Here is a 20,441-nt window from a genome sequence, read left to right on the forward strand (position 1 = left end):
CAAGGGAAAAGGCAAAGAAAAGACGTCACGAGAGACGATAAATGAGAGTGTGAGATTAGTACAGGCGAAATGGCCTTGAGATACAATTGAAAAGACGAGACAAGAAAAAGACGTCGGCAAGCACGACGAAAGATGGACCACAGGGCCGGAGGAGGAGAGAGACAGAGGGCGAAAAGGAAGGGGGAAAGGGAAAGAATTTCGGGAGCGCAGGAAGAGGAGTAGAAGACCAGAAAAGACACCACGACGGCGGACAGACGACATTAAGGTACCTTGGGGTGGGCACCTCCGAGCTCTGGCTGCCACCTCATGGAAGTGGACAAGAAGCTCTAGCCTCCCCTTCTCCCATCTGGTGGTCTACAAGCCTGCAAGTACAAGGTGATTGAGGTGCGTTTGCGTGTGTGTGTGTGTATGTGTGTGGGGGGGGGGGGGGAGGCTAGGCCAGGTAGGTACAGCCAGGTACACTACGGATACCAGGCCCGCAATGAACGACCGGGGTGAAGCAGTAAGTGCAGGGTATCTTGCAGGTGAAGGATACCCGTGGTGAAGAGCTAGACAGGGTGACAGGGCAGGCCACAGGGCAGGAGGAGAGGAACAAGTGGGAATGGAAGCAGACCAAGGCAGGAGCCGAGAGGAAAGCAGAAAAAGACAAGGAGAAACAGGTGGTGTTCCAATCCTCTCACTTCTCAGGTATCCGTACAGATACACCGTACACCGTACGGGTAGGTAGGTATGGTAAGTAGGTACTCATGAATGGCAAGGTACTTACGGAAACCGAAAGCCTCGAATTCTAGACTTGGAAGGCACCTCGGGTAAGAATGGAAGGCAGGAGAGGCAAGAAAGGTAAGAAATGTTGTCGGCCACTTACCTCGCTTTCCCCCTTCCAATAAATAGATACAGGTCGCTCCCCGTCCACGACTGCCTATCTGAATCGATATGCAAGAACAGTTAGTCTCCAGCCAAGCGGCTATTTTGTCGCCAGCCGCCAGTCAAGCCGACGTTTTGGATGATTTCTGTTCGAAAGAGAGACTCCGGGTCTTATGCAGGTCCAACTCTTGGGTCCCGACTTCTGATTCCTGACAGCACAGCGCGACGACAATTCTTGCTCACCCAAGCGGAAGTGGGCCGGCCCTGGATGCGAAAAAGGCGGTCGAGGGCTCGTTGCGTCGTATGCAGAACGGGGACTTCTGCACAAGTAATGGGATGCTGCTGCGAATTGGCAGTGGGAGTGGCCGAATGAGCGGCAAGGTTGGGCCTCGACACTTGACACCATCAAATGCCAGCCGGCCAGGGCTGCTTTCGAGACTCGACACTCGACACTCGAGCCAGATCAGGGGCTTGGAAGCTGGGCCAGACTTTTGCGCGGCAATGGTTGATGGCGGCTATGCTGCAGCACCCGTCTGTAAGTGGAATGTCGGCCGGACTGGCTCGAGCCGGAGAACCAGGGGGCGGCGGCGGGAGACCCAACTGGCTAGAGTCACTCCGACACGGTGGGCGGCGCGGAATACCTACGCAGTAGTGTATTCGTAGGAAAGGGGGACGATTCGATAGCCGTTGCGTCGTATGGGATCGTCCCTGGGTTGGTTGATGGTTCGGGTTGTCGAGTCTGATGCGCGCCAGCTGTCCTCCAATGGAACGAACCACGTCCTTTATCTTCACCAGCTGATCTCCAGCAAGGAAAAGGAGAGGAATAAGGAGGAGGACAAGAAGAAGAAGGGTAGCAGTGCCAACCCGTTATGGCGATGGGGTCGAGGCCTTTTTGACACACGGCTGCTAAATGCAACACACGACAGCAGCAACTATTATTATTAATTATGCCTTTCCCACGTCGACGTGGTTCGCAAAGTCTGGCGAGAAAAACAAAACAAACCGCCGCCGTCAGGGAGGAACGCCCGATCCAAGGCCACCCCCAAGGAGCTCCCTGACCCGTGAACGAGCACAAGGTCTGGATGACCCGGCCAAGGGCAATCGCTTGCTCGACGGCGCCACCAAGGAAAACGACTAGAAGGTCAAGGGCGTCCTGGGCTGAGAGCCCGAGATGCGGCGTTGGGGTAAGGCTACCATATCATACGGATGGTACCGCACTAATTAGTGACCAACGTAGGGCAGGGAAGACTGAAACTGCTCTATAGCTCAGCAAACGAGATATTGGTATCGTGCACACTAATTACTGCGTAGCATACGTTCCCAGATCCCAAAGTAATGGGAAAGATATAGGCGAGGTACGGATACTTGAACCTTGGGATACCATGGCTTACCGGCAGATGGAGCCGAGTGCGGAGCATCATGCTTGTTCATAGTGAAGCACGGTAAGAGTGAGAGTGAACGTGGAAAAAGAAACGCCCCCAACATGACAGTTACGAAGTACGGATACCTACACACGCAGCATCCGCGTAGAGTCTTAGGGATGGGAGAAAACAACAAGCAGGCTCTAGGTAGGTAGCTCAGCTTTCCCAGTCTCCAAGAAGAAAAAAAAAACATTTGTTCCGAGAGCACGTCCCTTGCACTTAAAGTAGCGCGCCTCCATAGCCTTGAAAACACGGTCCTTTGAACGGAGCCCCCAGACATGAAGGAACACAGCGAAGCATGGGTAGGTTATCCAGCATTTTCACGAAGTATTCCATGTGGTGAACCGCCCAGCCCTCCAAGCCTCGAAGCGTCCATTCGTGAGCTGATTAGCTCCCGCTCTCCGCGCCATGTCTGTGAGGGAAACTGAGAGAACGGATACGCACGATCCACGGCGTTGAAATCAATCCAATGGGCCCCCATCATCATTCTTTCCTCACCCATGCTTCCATGCTTCCATGATCCCATGTTCCCTTGTTCCCTTGTTCCCTGTCAGTCCAGCCAGCTTCTTGGGTCCTTGATGACGAGTTGCAGAGAACAGCTGGACAATTTCATGAGAACGGAGACATTGGCACATAACGGATACGGTGTCCATCATCCCATTTATTAGTGTGTACGGTTAGGAAGTGTAAACGGTTTAGGTGGGCTCACCTCGGTGAAGCAGGGTGGCCCCGGAGTTCCAACTCATCATTAGCCCAGAAAGAGTAGAGGTATCAGACCGTACCTTAGTTCAAGGTGAACTGAGACATACCTAGCTCATCAGCAACACGAAGCTCAAAGGCTTCTCTCTCTAGGGAATCCGTGCTCACGATCAACACTGGTCCAAGTATGTCAGTTCTACTAACTTGCAGCACTTTGTTTGGACACTGGCCTCTGCTGCTGCAGTGACGGGCGGCCATTCAGCGGCCTGAGTACACGCCGTCGCAAAATGTAGGCAAGCAAGGAGACGAAGTACGGATATGGCCCGCATCGGCGAGTCGCCGTGCCCTGTCATCCGGTGCACCGTGCTGCACTGACTTCGGTTGGCAAGATGAAAAAAGGAAGAAAAATAAAAGGAAAGAAAAAATACCACTTCTCTGTCCAGACACCAATACCGGCATCAGCGGAGGTTGGCATTCCCAATCATCTTCAGTGGTCCGAAATAAGCCCCTTTGGGCCACAATGAACGTCATCTCAGGATCGCACCTGAGCTTTGGCGGTGAGATGCAGGGTGTAACCTAGAGTAGAAGAGGCTGCTCCGCCAAAACACAGCTAAAGTTTTGTGTCCCGATGTTACGTCGCCTTTTGCTTCCATTCTTTTCTTGCCAGCGGATGGGTTCTGACAGAGTAACTCGCACTTGATAACATTCCCAGTCGCAGCAGCAGCACGAGACTTCCAGAGTGCGCGGGGAACACGAGGAAACAGCGTGGGCGGTTTTCCGGCGCTTATCACCATCTGCAACCTCACTGTGGTTGGTCGCCGCTTCTGTGCCATAGCCGCTGGGTGGCATGTCCCGACTGCAAACATTTCAGTGGAAGGTTATTCACCGGTACCTTGGCCGAGGTCGCGTCTGGGCTGCACCTTGAGAAACAAGGTGCCAGCTGGCGCAGGTGGATTTTATCCCACAATTCCCATCATCCCATGCCTGTCGAACATTTGATGAGGTGCGGAGCTATGTTTTCGAAAATGAGCACAACTTGCACTATCCGTATTTACGATACAGCGGATAGAGAAAGCGGGCGGGGGATAAAACTTGGCCACTTTATTGACCATCTTACCGCAAGCGGAAGTGTTGTAAACAACTCTGGGATCCGGGCCAGAGTCCCAGTTGAAATCATTATTAAAAACCTGGTGAGTCCCCTCGTCTTGGTACAGAATCGCAAAAAGTTCGTGCGCCATAGGAGGGACCAGTGACCATCACCTACCTTACTGTGTATTCGTATTCAGAAGTTACACCGCCTGGGCCGGGACTTTGGACAGTGACGGCGGGTCGTCGTTGACAGTGCTCGGTGGTCCGTTGCTGTGAAGACGGGGAAGCTTAAAACACTCGCTCGCTTCACGATTACCCGGCTATATCTGAGCTCAATGCTTCTGGAATCTAGATATGCACGAATAGCATAGAGCATATCTTGATCCGATTGTGTTTTTACTAATACAAGAAATATTGTGTCCAAAGTGCGGATAAATTCTGGAAATTATGTCAGTCTCGATATGGCTGAGTCGTGCACTTGCATGGGTAGATGCACATGGCGAGGAAACAAAAGCTGGACCCTCTCGCGTGGGACGGGGACAAATTGATAAGAGCAAGTGTTGGGGAGGGTTGTCACTTGTCTTGACTTTCGCCCCACATACACCGAGCCACTGTCTCTTTTGCACAAGAAAAGCTGGCTACACTGAGATGAGGCGGACATGACGAGAATGCTGCGAATACGCCCTTGAGAGTAAGTATGGTTGCAGGATGAGGCCGTGATGCATGCTGGACAACTGGAACCTGGAGACTGGCAACTTGCAAGAGGGATTAATTTCCATGAGCAACCTTTTAGGGGCAGCGATGGAGTCAGGCATCCCGTTCTCTCATTGGCGGCATGTTTCTCTATGAGAAGTTCCAATTGACTCTTTTGATTGGTCACTCACCACTGAGTAAGGTAAGGTTGCTTTGATCCTAGACTGCCAATTGTGCCTTGTCAATGGTGATGCGGTGACAATCCCCTCCGTCCATGGATAATGCCACGACACCAACGGGGCGCGTCCACCTCGCGGACGCTTCGCGTTTGCACTGTTCAGCATATTGTCGGTGTCCTTTCCCTCGTGCATGCAGTAGTGTCCCCCCTCAAGGGCCCAAAGGCGCAGGTATCCGTAGTACCAGTGCGCTACTGCACAAAAGTCTGCAGGCACAAATTGAATCATGGACACTACGGTCCGCAGGTGTCTGACAGCTCAGCATCCAATTTCCCAATTCGAAAGCACGACGCAGGGGCATTTCCCATCTTGAAAGTCGAAAGTGAGATCTCATATCCGTACTCAGTGCCTTGCGTATTTCGCTCCAGGTCCCCATGTCCCGTCGTGTGTCAAGTACTCAGAAGTGCTGCGCAGGATCCTGCATTGGATGTTGTGGGGTCATTGAAAGCGAAGAAGATTCGACTTCGTTAGGTACCTGTGTACTGTGTATGTGTTACGCTGACAGCTGGATGCAGCTGCGAATATCCGTTTATAGTACGGATACCTACCTATGCTCCACCGGAATGTCCGAACGATTATGTAATTTCCTCACTTCACCTCCTCCAGTAATTACCATGATACCTGGTTGAAGAGACAACTCAGGGTATATTCATAGCCGTTCTTGACATGCCTTGGGAATTGGTAGCCAAGTGCTGAGTTGATCCCCCGACTACTACAGACATCTCGGGCAACGCGGTCGCGCCGGTGGTGTTCACCATGACTTCGTCCAATAACCCCGACTCGCGGTCTGGCACAAGTCTTCCCGGGACCGCCCCTCCATTCATACAGCCGTTGACGGCGTGCGCGATGCTGGTAAGGCGAATGATTTCTCACTTCCTTCCACCTCCGTCAATGTGCTTGTTTAATCGCTAACTCGCCTGCCCAGGTTGTTTATACTGCCATCTACGTGGCCCCTCTCTACATCTCGCCTGCCAGCCGTCCATCACCAACGCTGTCGAGAGACGACCCTGTCGTCATTCGCACGCGCATCAGATCTGTCCTGTTCTCTACTGCATCATGCTCCGCCCTGACTTACATCATCCTGGCCCGTCTACCTGACGGTACCCTACCTTATGGACCACTTCATGCTATGGGATACTGGCCCATCGGCATACTCGAGTCCGCATTATGCCTTCTCCTTACGGCAATCCTGTTTGCTGGTCCGCTGTACGAGACTCTTCTCATAGACGGCCTTTGGGAAGACTGGCACGGTCTTGGCCCCATTGTCCGTATCTGGACCCAGTTGACAACCTGGCGGAACATTGTCATGGTAAGTTGCATCAAGGAAGCCCCAGACGTATCATCTGCTCCATTTCTAGGGATGCTAATGCGATACCAAGGGACCTTTGACTGAGGAAATGCTGTTCCGCTCTGCCTCTGTTCCGTTGATGCTCTGCGCTCGCATGTCATTGACACAAACCGTCTTCTTGTCTCCCGTCATCTTCGGCTTTGCTCATGTTCATCACTTTTATGAGTTCCGCATCTCCCACCCCAAGGTGCCTCTGGTCGCCGCAGTGGCACGCTCAATTCTGCAGTTCAGTTACACCTCTCTCTTCGGCGCCTATGCCACATTCCTCTTCCTCCGCTCAGGGAGCCTACTAGCCATCGTGCTGGTGCACGCATTCTGCAATGTAATGGGCCTGCCCCGATTCTGGGGGGCTGTCGAGCCTTACTGGCACGTCAGTGGACACTATGCACCTGCCGATAGTCGAAAATGGACGGTGATTTACTATGTACTTTTATTCGTTGGAGCCATTACTTGGTGGAGAAGTTTGTTACCACTGACCCAGACCTCGGCGAGCCTGTTTCCGCAGGGATTCTGAGGTGCGTTGTAGGTTGTAAATACATTAGATACTGCTCTAGCAATGACCACATCAGGTCTTCATATCGATATCTAGCCCGGGCATCGCGCCGGGCATCGTCAACCCGTCGTCACTACGCATCCTGCGTCGACGTAACGAATCGTGCTCCCAACTTGTCTGCGTCCTTGCCTCGGCTTCAACTTCCCTTCGAGCTTCTGCGCGGAGATTCGGGTTTATATCTTTCCCCTTTGCCCTACTCACCGACGCGTTGATCTCGGCCAGTCCATCTTCAGGGCCCCTGGTGTTCTTCTTGCGCGGCCACATGCTCGGCAAGGCGATCTCCTGAAACCGCGGCTCCACGCATCGCTCGTCGAACCAACGGTGTAACCGCGACTCGATCAGTTGAGCAATTTTAGGCACATCTTGCAGCCTTGAACGACTTCCGAGAAGACTTCTGATTGACAGGTCGAGGCGGTAATCATCCATGAAGCTGAAAGTCATCATGGTCGGGGTGGACTGTGAAGGGTTGCTCGGGATAAAGGAAATCGACAAGGTGCCGCTGAACCTTACGACAGAGACTGAGAGTGCTACGGGCAGAACAGCGCTGAGGTTCTTGGGATAGTTGAGGAGAAGCTTTGTCTCGATAGCGAGAGTGAGCATGTCGCTGAGGTCAACGTCCATCCGAGCCTGCAGCTTCGCGCCATCCCTCGTTGCCGCACTCGCGTTGAGAGTCCTGCCGCTACCCAAGTTCAGGCCGTCTTCATCAACGGGTATGACTCGACAATTGCTAAATATGGGGAAATCCTCTCCCAAGCTCAGCTCCGTCACGCGGATCTCGTCTACAAAGTCGGGCCTCGATCCTCCGTTCAGTGCCTTGGTGAGAGAGCTCAAGATGGCATCGTCATGCTGTGCGTCGCTTCGAAACTGGGCAATTGTCTGCGCCACGAGGACATTGAACCAGTCCAAACTTTCTGGCTGGTGACTATCGACATTGTAGTAGGTTTTGCTGAGGATGGAACCGATGGTAAGATTCGGGGGGTTCCGGAGGACGCTCGACTTCTTCCGATTAAGCGTCTGCTGGCCATGCTTTGCGTTGGCCGTCCGAAGACTGAGGAGAGAGCGCTTATGAGCTAGGGTCCTTGACCGACGCTCTGTTGCTCTCAGTGATGCTGTCACCTCTGGTGAGGGAGGGTCGCCGAAGATGAAGAATTTGATGAAGGCGGCAAGAACGAGAACCACTGACAGCTGGCCAAGAATAAGGCCTTGCGTGAAGGAGAGGCTATGACGTTGTAAATTAGTATGGAATACTCTTCACAGAAACGTGCGTATGGGACAAGAGCTGACGTTGGTTCTGCCTTTGCTGGGCAAGTGTCAGCGGCAAGGCCTGCCATCGTGATGGTGGCGGAAGATGAATCGATCGTCCAAGTTGCTTAGTAGACAGTATAGTATGTCTCTGGAAATGTGCTCACTGGGGACGAAGTATAAGATTATGGGTGAGGACTTGGCCGTCGTGAGATTTGTGGCTTTGGAAGCTGGATCTTAGTGAAGGAAGCCTGTTAGATGCTGCATGAATGCCACGACGAAGTGCCATCCGGCCTTGAGGTGTTTGACTAACAGTTTTGACACTGTGGAGTGGCCTGGACGTCACTGCTCCAAGGACCCACAGCTGACCCGAGGAGGCTAGTCACTGTGTCAGGCACAATCATCCCGCGGGAGTTTCCACTGCCATGGTGAAGTATATAATACCACTCAACATGTATACAATATCACAACACTCAAGTCATAGAAAGATCTAGCGAGGGAGACCTCTTTCTATCAATCCCTTTTTCTAGGCCGGCCTTCGACTTTAGCGCTGGGAAATCTGTGGTATACCCAGCTTAGAAAGCTGTTGGAGTTGTGGGTGTACCTAATGTCGAGGGTACTTTACCAAGGATGAGGTACCTAAGGTACGCAGGCGTGGTAGGCACGCAGGCCAGGGAGCTCAGGCAAGCTGTCCCAGTCAACTCTGCCAACGACATTGTTTCCGCTCATCCTGCGATTCATCTTAATTCATCGAAGACACAACACCGCTGAATACCACGCTTAGAGAATTCACAGCTTTCATTGAGCATCGGTCCCTATTCTCAAACCATCGCCACCACCAGCCGAAGGACGTATCCCATCCTTTCCTCCATTGAACACACTTCAACACGCATTCGACCTTTGCGTTCTGCGCCGCTGGCCAACATGGACGTGGCACAAGCAGTGGCTGGCTATGTCTCTCGTATGATTCAGTCCGCTGATTCTTCATCTTCGACACAGTCGGCAAAAATGAAGGTTCTGCTGCTGGACCGCGAGACAGTTCCTATTGTGTCCACTGCTATCACTCAGTCAGCACTGCTGAATCACGAGGTCTATCTCATTGATCGTATTGATAACGCCAACAGAGAGAAGATGCGTCACTTGCGATGTTTATGTCTTGTACGACCATCGCCAGACTCCATTCAACTCCTGATTGATGAACTGCGAGAGCCGAAGTACGGAGAGTATCATCTGTATTTCACCAACGTCGTCAAGAAGTCATCACTAGAAAGACTTGCCGAGGCTGACGACCATGAGGTTGTGAAGCTGGTTCAGGAGCAGTTTGCCGACTTCATCGTCATCAACCCCGATCTGTTCTCACTTGGACTCAGCCTTCCCCATCAGCGTCTGTGGGGCAGCAACCAAGACACGTGGAACCCAGACGCCCTGCAACGAAGTGCTGACGGACTCGTTGCTGTGCTTCTTGCACTGAAGAAGAAACCGCTGATCAGATACTCCAAGACCAGCCCACTTACCAAGAAATTGGCTACAGAAGTGCGATATCGTATTACACAAGAGGAGCAGCTTTTCGACTTCCGGAAGGTGGACACGCCTCCTCTCCTGCTCGTGCTCGACAGGCGCGAGGATCCAGCAACACCACTTCTCACGCAATGGACATATCAAGCCATGGTGCACCATCTTCTTGGTATTACCAACGGCCGAGTCGACCTAAGCGATGTGCCTGATATTCGCCCGGAGCTGAAGGAGATTGTCTTGTCGCAAGACCAGGATCCTTTCTTCAAGAAGAACATGTATCTCAACTTTGGTGACTTGGGCGGGAACATCAAAGACTACGTGGAGCAATACCAGTCCAAGACACAAAACAGCTCAAATATCGAGTCGATATCGGACATGAAGCGCTTCATCGAGGAATACCCTGAGTTCCGCAAGCTATCCGGAAATGTTAGCAAGCACGTCACCTTGGTTTCAGAGTTGAGTAGACGTGTTGGAGCCGAGAACCTACTCGAAGTCAGTGAGCTGGAACAAAGTCTCGCTTGTAATGACAACCATGCGGCTGATCTCAAGGTATTATCCGACAATCATAGTACGGCTTCCCAGCGCAGATACCAGAAGCTGACTCTTCCCACAGAACATTCAAAAGCTTATTCAGTCTCCAAAGGTGACAAGCGACAGCAAGGTTGGCCTAGTCGCCCTTTATGCCCTACGATATGAGCGCAATCCGTCCAACGCACTCCCCATGCTCGTGGACCTCTTGGTGGCCGCTGGCGGGGTCTCAGTCCGGCGAGCAGACCTCATCTCCAAGCTTGTGAAGTATCAATCTTCATTGCAGCAATCACAGGCTCAAGCAGGCATTGCAGACATTTTCGAGGGGGGTGGCATATTTGGAGGAGCTGGTGCCAGGTTTAAGGGACTAAAGGGTGTCGAGAACGTTTACACACAGCATAGCCCCTTACTTGAAAGTACGCTTCAGAATCTGATTCGGGGACGACTTAAAGAACAGCAGTATCCCTTTGTTGAGGGCGGAGGAACTACTCGAGACAAGCCGCAAGACGTTATTGTCTTCATAGTCGGTGGAGCAACATACGAGGAGGCCAAGATGGTGGCGACAATCAACGCATCTTCGCCAGGTGTGCGCTTGGTACTAGGAGGTACTACAGTCCACAACTCGGCTACATTCCTGGAAGAGGTTGAGGATGCTGTATCTTCGTGGCCCGAGACGCAGAAAGCTGGCACAAGGCGATAAACGGAGAGCAGTCAATTTGGGACGTTCGAGATCTCAGTGACCATCGGCAATTCTCGTGTCTGCATGTACTCATAGGCCCTTTCGCAAGGAACAGACAAGGTCACCAGGCATCGAGTTGTTGTGCGCCAAGATGCTCTTCGACTAGGCTAATTGTGCACGGAATGAATGTCTATACTCTATTTGCAATTTGGCAGAGTGCGGGAGAAAGGACCACAAGCCCCTCTGTGGCATACTCGTATTGCACAAGGAAAGACAAAGACGAAGGAAGAGGAGGAACATAACTTATTATTGGAAGGCTTGGTTGCGACCATCAAATCTGGTATTCTCCAGCAGATGTAAATGCTCAGCCATCATGCTTCCTAAGACTGGACGAGAAAGTGAGCAATGTTTATTCGGTGCGACATTGTTGTTCATAGTTTCATGTGATACACGGAATCCGGTAGCGATGAGTTTATTGAGAGGCTCATAGCACTCCTCAGAAGATGCTCATTGGCGACGATAGCACTCTGGTCAACTGAAGACGCTACAATAAAAGTACCCCCTGCAGTCGGTGTTTGTAACCGCCGTGCACCGATCATGTCACTACACTGTGGCACCAAGGGGCCAAAAAAATCAATGGGGGAGCAATGGCATAGAGGAACTCTGGATACAAACTAGGAGAACTTCAGCCTTCAAACTCGATTCTACTTCCCAGGACACGAGCTTGCCAGTCGCATCTGCTGGAGCGCGTGTAGTCTCTTAGCCTATTAACATAGGCGATGCGATCCCTTTCAGCAGCCTTGAAGCTGCGCCCACGTCCTGCTGCCAGAAGCTTGCGACAGCTCGGTAGGCGCGGCTTCGCAGACGTCGCAGAAGGCACCAGGTCAGTCTGCAGCATACCGAGAACATACACCTCTCGCGCGCCAGTTGCACGTAGCTTACGAATGTTCAAGACCATTCGATGTCGTTGTAGTGGGAGGCGGCCACGCGGGCGCAGAAGCATGCGCAGCGGCTGCCAGAACCGGCGCGCGGACAGCTCTGGTCACACCAAAGATCGAGAACCTCGGCACCTGCTCCTGCAATCCATCTTTCGGCGGCATCGGAAAGGGAATAATACTTCGCGAAATCGATGCTCTCGACGGGTTGGCAGGTAGGGTCATCGACAAGGCTGGCGTGCAGTTCAGGGTCTTGAATCGGACCAAGGGGCCGGCTGTTTGGGTATGTAAGCTCCATGCAGAGTTCTATTTCTCTGAGGAATCTTTGTAGTCGCTAACCCGTTACTTTTTGCAGGGACCCCGAGCACAGATTGATCGAAAACTATACCAGAAGCACATGAGAGAAGAGCTGGAAACGTACCCAAACCTGTCCATCGTGCTAGGTAGTGTATCCGATATCGTCACGAGTGAGAGCGCAGAAACCACGAGTTCCGTCCAGAGCAAGATTACAGGCGTGCGTCTCGAGTCTGGCGAGGTTCTCCCTACACGCGCAGTAATCATTACGACGGGCACGTTTTTGAGCGCCGAGATTCATATCGGCATGAAAGCGTATCCCGCCGGACGGATCGGAGAAGATGCATCTTTTGGCTTAAGCAAGTCGTTGGACGACAGTGGTTTTCGCCTAGGAAGGCTCAAGACAGGAACGCCGCCGCGTATCGCCAAGGACAGCATTGACTTTTCGCAGCTGGAGAGGCAGCCCGGAGACGACCCGCCGATGCCGTTCAGCTTCCTGAACGATAGAGTGGCCGTCGAAGAGCAATTGTCCTGCTGGGTCACTTATACGAATGAGGCGACGCATGACATTGTAAGGGCCAACCTGGACAAGACGATACACATCCGAGAAACCATCAGGGGCCCAAGATATTGCCCCTCATTAGAGGCGAAAATCACCCGGTTCTCTGACAAAGACAAGCATCTTGTCTGGCTGGAGCCCGAAGGTTTCGACAGCGACCTCATATACCCCAATGGCTTGTCCATGACCGTACCGGAAGAGGCTCAGGAACAGATTCTGCGCTCGATTCCAGGCCTGGAGAAGTGCGTCATGACACAAGTGGGATACGGTGTCGAGTACGACTACATAGACCCTCGGAGTCTCAAGGCGACGCTCGAAACGAAGCAGATTAGCGGCCTGTTCCTCGCTGGGCAGATCAACGGCACCACGGGTTATGAAGAGGCGGCCGGGCAGGGCGTTGTTGCCGGCATGAACGCAGCTCGCTCCGCGCTGGGCCTCGAAGCGGCCCCGATATCCCGAGCAGACGGCTACATCGGCATCATGATTGATGACCTCATTACCAAGGGCGTTACTGAACCGTATAGAATGTTCACAACACGAAGCGAATACAGGCTGACGTCGAGAGCGGATAACGCCGACCTTCGACTGACCGAGAAAGGACGGGACTGGGGCGTCGTGTCGGACAAGCGGTGGACGCACTTCAGCGATGAGAAGCAGCAGATGGATGACATCATGTCACTCCTCTCTTCGACGAGCAAGAGCACACCTGAATGGTCCAAATGCGGTTTCCGCGTTAAACAAGACACGACCCGGCGCAACGCAATGGATATGCTCCGACTAAAGGACGTAACCTGGAACCAGGTCGCTGCCGCGGTACCAAGTATAGACTCCATTCCGGAGCGTCTCAAGTCCCGCATTCACATCGAGGCGACGTACGCACCATTCATCAAGCGACAGCTCGCCGAGCGCAAGGTCTTTGCCAGGGACGAAAGTCTGAGGCTGCCCGATTCGATCGACTACGACAAGGTCCCTGGCCTGGCCATGGCTGAGAAGACGGTTCTCAAAGCCACCATGCCCGAGACTCTAGCGCAGGCGAGGCGGTTGGAGGGCATCACGCCGTCTGGATGCCTCCGTCTGTTGGGCTACGTGCAACGCCAGCAGAAGAGCATTGCCCTAGCCAACATGGAGAAGCCGTGGCGGGAGAGGCAGCAGAGCCGGGAGAAGGACATGCCGTAACGCAACGACTACGCAGAATACCTAGAAAGAAGGGCTTGCCGACTGATGTAGAGCTGGAGAAGGCTAGAAAAGCGTAGTCTTTCTGCTTGTACCAATACCATAGCTGCCGACTGGGACCAAGGTTTCTTGCTCCCTTTGTGCGTGTATATTCAATTTTACAAAATTTTGCCCACCTTCCGTAACGCCCCTTTTATACATGATTTGTTACGTACACTGCTGCACCTCACCTGATGGATGAGCTGCATTTTTACTTCCCCACGAGGCTGCGGTTATGTTGCTTTATACCTTCGGAGGCGGAGTCTTCGGCGGTGCAAGAATCTTGACCGCATCCTTGGTGTAAATGTAGCTGGCGCCGCTCCAAATCGTGGTGGTGGCGACAACATATCTAGACTCCAGTCAGCACAACGGAGGAATCTACAAACCTCAAAAAAAAAAAGACGCCTCATGTTCTGCAATTTCACGAAGAAGTCTAGCACCGGCAAGGGGGAAAGGAGTCAACGTACTGCATGACTGTCAAAGGCGTCGACAGGTCATAGCTGAACACCGGCGCGGCCGTCGTGAGGCCGATGAGAACGAGCTGGAGGAAGGTGTTGTACTTGCTGATGGTCGTGGGGTGTACTTCGGCCGAGGGCAGGGAAAAGTCCCAGTACCGTGCAAAGGTCTTTGGCGGCGGGAGGGAGATCCAGCGGTAGTAGATGGCGGAGATGGCGAGGCCCACGTCGCGACCTAGGATGATTGTTGCGAGCCACACTGTCAGGTGCATATAATTGTCAGTCTACATTATTCCCTCAGATTGGCGGGAGCGTCGGCGAGGCATTCGAAGCTCCTTCCACGCCACATCCCATCACATTATTCGATCCCCGGGAAGCTTCTCCGTTGACAGACGGAGATGGAGGGGACCAAAGCCAGCAAAGAAAAGGACCTACCCGGAAGAGACCCCTGAGCGGCGAGGCACACAGTGAGGATAGTCATCAACGCCTTGTCTGCCATCGGATCAATCACCGTCCCGACAACAGTCTGCTGCTTCCACCGCCTCGCGATCCACCCGTCCAGCAAATCCGTCACACCGGCGTACGCGAACAAGCCCAAGGCCCAGGCATGTTGGTCGTGGAGGATAAAATAGCCCACAAACGGCGCGGCCACGAGGCGCGAGAGTGTCAGCAGGTTCGGGAGGGTACGGATGTCTTCGCGCAGGGTCGGTGGTAACGTGGGCAGCTTCGCGACGATCTTGCTTGCCGTGCTGCAGCAATCTCACACGTCAGCCTATGCATTGGGGAAGAGGGGCCTTGGCCGGGGGAAAGAAGGAGACAAACCTGGGTGGTTTACCATCGCTCTGCGATACGTAGGGAGCGACGAGCCGCGGCCGCGATTGACGCTGAGGCGGGTGGTTGAGAATGGCACTGGCAGTGAGCTTTAAGGTCGGCCGATGCCGTGCTGGTGACGGCAACGCATGGAGAAGGCGATTGCCACTGCTAGGACAGAAGCTGTTTTGTACACGACCGCATTGCGCCAGAGACAAAGCCCTGCGACCACCGAGCCTGACGAATGGCATGTCTGTGTTCTGGAGCACCGACGTAGACCGCAATTGAACTTCACTTGGTTTTCGCGCGATCGATTGGATGAGTGACGATCACGAGCTCACGTGCGGGTGGAAGACGTCGGGAGCTACCCCCCCTTGCTGTACGCGCAGAGCTCTTTCCTCAACGGACGGGAAGCTTACCTTAGGTACCTTACTAAAGAAGGTACTCCGTACCTAATGTAGGTACCTTTGGTTTCCGTCGTTTGGTAAGCGTGAATCACCATTGGCCCGTGTTCCAAGTATGTCACGAACAGGAAACCTCTGCCACTAGCATATTCTTCTTTGCCGCATAGTTGACTGAATTTTCAATTGTCCTTAAACAAGGTAAGGTATGTTGAAGTGTAATGTAGCAAAGCGCCACTCTGTCTATGTAATCACTCTCATCGAATGGAGCACTACAGACTACGCATACCCTACTACCTAGACAAACGATCACATCGCATGATGATTCGTTGCGTTGAGTACAACATGCGTGTCTGCAGACTGTAACTGCCTTACAGGTAAACTTTTTGGTAGTCCCAAGAAACCCCCCTTTCCCTGTTCAGTATACATCACATACTCCTGGATCGTAGGTTGCGCTCAGCTTTGCGCACCTCTGTTTTCTTCCGGATCAAAAAACATCATCGCAAACCGCAACCTCGGCGCCGCGCTAACCAAGCACCTTGGCGCCTGAATTCAGAGTCACCCTCTGTAACCTGAGGGATTTGATGACCCCGCAACATTTTCCACACTGTCGTTCAAGGGCAATCCTCTCTGGTGATTCGGTCCAACCAATGTTGGGTCCTGGTTCTATGTCCAGCGGCCTCATGTTGGACAAGTCCGGTAGTCGAGACGTGCAAACGACTCTAATCCTACTTCTCTTCAGGTCCTACCAAGCGAGTTGTTGTTGTTGCTACTGGGCCAGCCTGCACTCCCTTGCGGCATGTATTGACCTTGGTCGTCCTCGGCTATCTGGTCAAACGTGTTCCACGTATCGCGATTGAGCCCTTCAATGGGGAAGCCCTGGGCGCTTCTGTCACCGCCCATCCCGGATTCGTTGTGCACGTGGCGGGGAGACGGCGAGGGGAAGGGCTCATGAGGAGACATGTCGTGAGGGCGTTGTTGGGAATACAACATGGATGTCATGTAGTTGCCTCCACCCATTGACCTTGATGGGTCGCTTGATACAGCTGGCAAGCTGCTAGCAAGACCCATTTCGGGGCCCGTGACGGGCTCGTAAGCTGTTGAGTGTCGTCGAGGATGGTGCTGTGACTCGAGTGCCATGTTTCGAGACATGTCGGGAGCCAAGCCAGCACTTGACGGATACCGGCCTGCACGGCTCAGGCTATCATATGCGTAATTTGGGTGTTGAGGCTGCGCATAGCCAACGTTGCTGACGGACCCGGGGACTGGATTCATATACGACATGTACGGTGGATGGCCGAACTGTGCCGCAGGCATTCCGCTCATGTGTAGCGAAGGCACCGACATTGCTCGTGACAGGCTCTGGTGGTGGCCGTTAACGGGATAGTGTTGCGCGAAAAGTCCGTGACCTCCTCGGGAGTCGTCCATCTCGACCTCGTCAATTGGGGCGCGGAAATTTTGCGACATGATCAACTCCCCTCTAGGAATAATGGTAGAGAGCTGGTGATCTTTGGAAGGGGTCATCAGCTTGCCCTCTGTGACATCTTCGACGTTGTAATAGGACACCAGGTGGTGCGGCACGCCCTGGTAAGTCACACTGATCGTCTTCTTCACCAGACCGTTTTCCTTGAAGGGATACGAGTCGACTAGGGATCCAATCAATGCTCGCTCCGCGTCCTTGTTACCGCCTTGCGAGCCATCCCCCATGCCCATAGTAGACGCAGCTCCGTTGACGCTGCCTTGGCGCGCGACCTCAGGCTTCGTTACACCTGTGGGTTTTTTGTTACGTTTCATGGCGCGCTTCTTTTCGCCCGGCGGGAACGGCCGGTCGAGTTCGCGGTAGATGAGGAAGTTGCCGAGGATACGACTGGGACTCCAAGCAACTCCGTCAGTCCAGCGCTTGATGCCGGACGAGTGCTCCTCGTAGATGAAGACATTGCCGCTCTTGATGAGATCCTGGCGTTCGCGGTCGTGTGGTCTGCGGGGGACATGGTGTAGTGCACTGCTCAGACATGCTTCAAAGAGAACCAGAGCGTCGAGGGTGGAAGCAACGTGGCCGATGAAGGTTGGGTTTAATGGGACGTTGGAATTCGCCATTTTTGGCTTCCGGTTGCGCCGAGTCTAATCGTGTAAGTTACGTTGAACGTTTGCGGTAACGATGGTAGAGTTGCGCCACTTACCGGCAGTACGTGTATGCGTTGGAAAGGAAATGTTGAATAGAGTGTGAAAGGTTCAGTCCTCCCAGATGATGGTGATGATGATGATGGGGAGGAGAAGGGAAGCGAAGCTAGCCCTGCTGACTTGACTAGCGAGTGCTCGTGAGAACAGTGATGGAGCCGCGCAGTTGAGCGTGATGTTGAGACTAAGACGCGCGAGGATGGAAAGAGGAGGGCGTAGACAGAAGGAACGCCGGTGGGAGGAGGAGGGAAGAAAGTCTTTCAACGGCGACAAGAAGATTAAGACTTGTTAAAGCTAAATTTCCAAAGCGTTTCTGCGAAGGAGAGAAGAGGGAGGGGAATATAATGGGCAGGAGGGTAAGGTAAGGTACCACACGGTACGTGTGTGGAGCTCTGAATCTGCAGCAAGACGCGGGACCGTGGTTCGCCCTGCGCTTATCGTAGTATCCAGGTCGCGAGAATGTATGCTTCCGAGCGCCTCCTTGTTCACCTTTCCGTCTTCTGGTTCAGCCACCGAGAACAGAAGCTGTGTTGGAAGACTCAAGGTTACCGTCACCTGACGCGTGAAGCTTGGGTGTGGGATGGCGCGACGGGCTCAACGCCTCTGATCGGAGAGAGTATACAGTTCTGGACTGGCCCAAGCAAGAGGAGGAGCTTGAGGACGGAATGTGTACGGCCAGAAGCAGCAGGCAACGGGATAGATGTTCGTGTATGTCTATGGCTTGTGGCTTGCGTGGGTCAGGAACCGGAGGTTGATGGTGAGATCCAGTGTTTTAAGGTTTGTCAAGCGTAGCACGGTTGAATGTTGGCGGCGTGTTAGCTGCGCGGTCTGGGTTTCTCTCTTTCCTGTCGGGGCGGTTTGCGGTGAACTGGTGGATGTCCAGGTTCCAGAACAATTACTGTGGTATAGGTTCCGAGGAAGGAGGATGATTGTGTGTGTGTGCGTGAGGGAGAGCGAGAGAGAGAGAGAGAAAGAAGGAAAGAGGCTCGTCCTTCTCACTGGGAAGAGAAGGAGTGATGAGAGTTAGAGGTAGGTGGGTGCGGAGGATGAGGAGCAGCTAGCTGGCGAGATTCTTGTTGCAAAGGAATGAGCGTGGGTGGTGGTTGATGTATGCGGTGTGATGTACTGTTGTGCTGTGGTGTGCTTTGGTTTGCCTTGCTTTGCTGCAGTGGGTGGAACGGACCCTGAGATCTTAGATGTCGGGAAGGGAGTAAACAGAAGGGAGGGCCTCGGAGGTTTTTGATTTCTTGAACCGAGTGGTTGAGCCTCGAACTCCTGGTATCCTGAGCTTCGGATGCTAGGGACTGCAGCAAGAAGTAGATGAAATAGTCTGCAGACTGGATGTCGCCGAGGACTTATATGAATGTCGGTGCCCGACGGTAAAACTGGTAATTGCGCGTGAAGATCGGGAGACTGGATGAAATAATATGTCCATGTACTCTTTTTGCAGTGCAATCAGGGGAGGAGTGAGGTGAGAGAGCGCGCGCGCGCCCACGGCAGCCGAGAACAAGATGGAGGTGCCTCGAGCTCAGAGAACCAGGATAGTACAGACAGGCCTGGGTTAAGACAATAGACAGGGCAGATCGGACCCAGGGCTCAAGGCGGGATGCCGACGTAGGGCCAGGCAAGGTGCCGCGGTCGAGGAGATCAGGAAGCTGTTTGAAGCCGAGCAAGGGTAGCAGATGAAGCTCTACCATGTACGTCGAGAGCCAAGAAAGACAAGGCGGACGGGGCAGAGGGCAGAGCGGCGTCGGCGGTAGCGGCAGCACAGGATGTATCCTTAGAGGAGGTGGAAGTGGAGGAGGTGGAGGGGAGAAGGTCAAGGTCAAGGAGGGCCAGAGTGACGAGTGACGACGGGACGGACGAGGTGGAAAGTGACAAGCATTCGCGAGAAAGAGAGAGAGAGAGATCAGTCGCATCAACAAGAGGTACGGGTAGATAGAACACAGGTGCGGGAGCCAGAGCCTAGAAACAGAGCCAAAGAGTCAGTACCCTTTTCCCTCCAAAGCAGAGCCGGTGGGTGTGGAGGCAAGCAGGACAAGGCGGAGGGAAAGACGGCGGCGGCGGCGGCGGCGGTGGGACTTGGACTAGGATTGGGACTACTTACTGGTAACTGTGTATTCGTAGAGGACGCAAAGACACACAACCCAGCTCACAGGATACAGGGGGGTTGAGCTAAGGAGGGTATGGGGTGTGAAGAGTGAGAGGGGAGAGAGTGAGAGAGAGACAGAGAGAGAGAGAGAGATGGGGTACAAGAGGAGTGTGGATTAGAGGCAGGGGGGAGGGCGTGTGGGAGAGACGGGGAGAAAGAGGGAGGGAGTGCGATGTAAGAGAGGAGGACGGTAAGAGTGAGAGAAAGGGAAGAGAGTGAGAGAGAAACAACAGTGCAGCGGGAGGAGTGCCTTGGGTATCCATCCGTATGAGAAAGAAGACGGTGGGCAATGGAAGGAGGAGTAAGTAAGAGACGGGCGGGCAGAAAAGAGAAGAACGACACAGAGAGAGAATATTTGGTGTGTGTGTGAGTGTGTGAGTGTGTGAGTGTGTGAGTGTGTGCGTGTGTGTATCCGTACGTGTGTGTGTAGTGTACAAAGTACATACCATGCCTTGGATGATGGTGGTGGACCTGGAGAGAAAAAAGGACGTGCCAGATGCTGGGGGAAACGCTCGGCGATCAAAAAAAAGCAGAAGGGAAATACCTCGACCAAGTTCAAGCGGGGACCAAGTCGGCAG

The 20,441-nt window shown here is 53.4% G+C and overlaps 12 protein-coding genes across 12 annotated transcripts; 6 read left to right on the forward strand and 6 right to left on the reverse strand.

Annotated features, from left to right (window-relative positions):
* Positions 1-481: 481 nt before the first annotated feature.
* CCOS01_02520 (uncharacterized protein) lies at positions 482-2,002 on the forward strand (the record flags this gene model as incomplete). The annotated part of the gene is made up of 4 exons (XM_060450709.1): positions 482-502; positions 570-719; positions 1,081-1,399; positions 1,794-2,002. 4 exons carry the CDS (start codon positions 482-484, stop codon positions 2,000-2,002), a joined length of 699 nt encoding a protein of 232 aa, XP_060319359.1.
* Positions 2,003-3,242: 1,240 nt separating this feature from the next.
* CCOS01_02521 (uncharacterized protein) lies at positions 3,243-3,443 on the reverse strand (the record flags this gene model as incomplete). The annotated part of the gene is made up of 1 exon (XM_060450710.1): positions 3,243-3,443. One exon carries the CDS (start codon positions 3,441-3,443, stop codon positions 3,243-3,245), a length of 201 nt encoding a protein of 66 aa, XP_060319360.1.
* Positions 3,444-5,047: 1,604 nt separating this feature from the next.
* On the forward strand, positions 5,048-5,473 carry CCOS01_02522 (uncharacterized protein; the record flags this gene model as incomplete). The annotated part of the gene is made up of 1 exon (XM_060450711.1): positions 5,048-5,473. The coding sequence occupies one exon, from the start codon at positions 5,048-5,050 to the stop codon at positions 5,471-5,473; it is 426 nt and encodes a 141-aa protein (XP_060319361.1).
* A 285-nt stretch (positions 5,474-5,758) lies between these two features.
* CCOS01_02523 (CAAX amino terminal protease) lies at positions 5,759-6,864 on the forward strand (the record flags this gene model as incomplete). Its single annotated transcript, XM_060450712.1, has 3 exons — positions 5,759-5,854; positions 5,928-6,311; positions 6,382-6,864. The coding sequence occupies 3 exons, from the start codon at positions 5,759-5,761 to the stop codon at positions 6,862-6,864; spliced, it is 963 nt and encodes a 320-aa protein (XP_060319362.1).
* Positions 6,865-6,915: 51 nt separating this feature from the next.
* CCOS01_02524 (uncharacterized protein) lies at positions 6,916-8,234 on the reverse strand (the record flags this gene model as incomplete). Its single annotated transcript, XM_060450713.1, has 2 exons — positions 6,916-8,122; positions 8,188-8,234. 2 exons carry the CDS (start codon positions 8,232-8,234, stop codon positions 6,916-6,918), a joined length of 1,254 nt encoding a protein of 417 aa, XP_060319363.1.
* A 697-nt stretch (positions 8,235-8,931) lies between these two features.
* On the forward strand, positions 8,932-10,888 carry CCOS01_02525 (Sec1 family protein; the record flags this gene model as incomplete). The annotated part of the gene is made up of 2 exons (XM_060450714.1): positions 8,932-10,152; positions 10,274-10,888. Coding segments are annotated over 2 exons (1,836 nt in total), but the record flags the coding sequence as incomplete, so codon positions are not given.
* A 758-nt stretch (positions 10,889-11,646) lies between these two features.
* On the forward strand, positions 11,647-13,831 carry CCOS01_02526 (glucose inhibited division protein A; the record flags this gene model as incomplete). Its single annotated transcript, XM_060450715.1, has 3 exons — positions 11,647-11,750; positions 11,821-12,085; positions 12,158-13,831. The coding sequence occupies 3 exons, from the start codon at positions 11,647-11,649 to the stop codon at positions 13,829-13,831; spliced, it is 2,043 nt and encodes a 680-aa protein (XP_060319365.1).
* Positions 13,832-14,110: 279 nt separating this feature from the next.
* On the reverse strand, positions 14,111-15,383 carry CCOS01_02527 (CDP-alcohol phosphatidyltransferase; the record flags this gene model as incomplete). The annotated part of the gene is made up of 4 exons (XM_060450716.1): positions 14,111-14,216; positions 14,335-14,581; positions 14,758-15,071; positions 15,145-15,383. 4 exons carry the CDS (start codon positions 15,381-15,383, stop codon positions 14,111-14,113), a joined length of 906 nt encoding a protein of 301 aa, XP_060319366.1.
* Positions 15,384-16,271: 888 nt separating this feature from the next.
* CCOS01_02528 (Gti1/Pac2 family protein) lies at positions 16,272-17,630 on the reverse strand (the record flags this gene model as incomplete). Its single annotated transcript, XM_060450717.1, has 1 exon — positions 16,272-17,630. One exon carries the CDS (start codon positions 17,628-17,630, stop codon positions 16,272-16,274), a length of 1,359 nt encoding a protein of 452 aa, XP_060319367.1.
* A 781-nt stretch (positions 17,631-18,411) lies between these two features.
* On the forward strand, positions 18,412-18,738 carry CCOS01_02529 (uncharacterized protein; the record flags this gene model as incomplete). Its single annotated transcript, XM_060450718.1, has 1 exon — positions 18,412-18,738. The coding sequence occupies one exon, from the start codon at positions 18,412-18,414 to the stop codon at positions 18,736-18,738; it is 327 nt and encodes a 108-aa protein (XP_060319368.1).
* Positions 18,739-19,066: 328 nt separating this feature from the next.
* On the reverse strand, positions 19,067-19,630 carry CCOS01_02530 (uncharacterized protein; the record flags this gene model as incomplete). Its single annotated transcript, XM_060450719.1, has 2 exons — positions 19,067-19,509; positions 19,576-19,630. The coding sequence occupies 2 exons, from the start codon at positions 19,628-19,630 to the stop codon at positions 19,067-19,069; spliced, it is 498 nt and encodes a 165-aa protein (XP_060319369.1).
* Positions 19,631-19,886: 256 nt separating this feature from the next.
* Positions 19,887-20,126, reverse strand: CCOS01_02531 (uncharacterized protein; the record flags this gene model as incomplete). The annotated part of the gene is made up of 1 exon (XM_060450720.1): positions 19,887-20,126. One exon carries the CDS (start codon positions 20,124-20,126, stop codon positions 19,887-19,889), a length of 240 nt encoding a protein of 79 aa, XP_060319370.1.
* Between the last annotated feature and the right edge of the window lie 315 nt (positions 20,127-20,441).

The sequence above is a fragment of the Colletotrichum costaricense genome (genome assembly GCF_030867565.1).
Source record: "Colletotrichum costaricense strain IMI 309622 chromosome Unknown Scaffold_2.1, whole genome shotgun sequence".
In the NCBI taxonomy this organism is placed as follows: domain Eukaryota; kingdom Fungi; phylum Ascomycota; class Sordariomycetes; order Glomerellales; family Glomerellaceae; genus Colletotrichum; species Colletotrichum costaricense.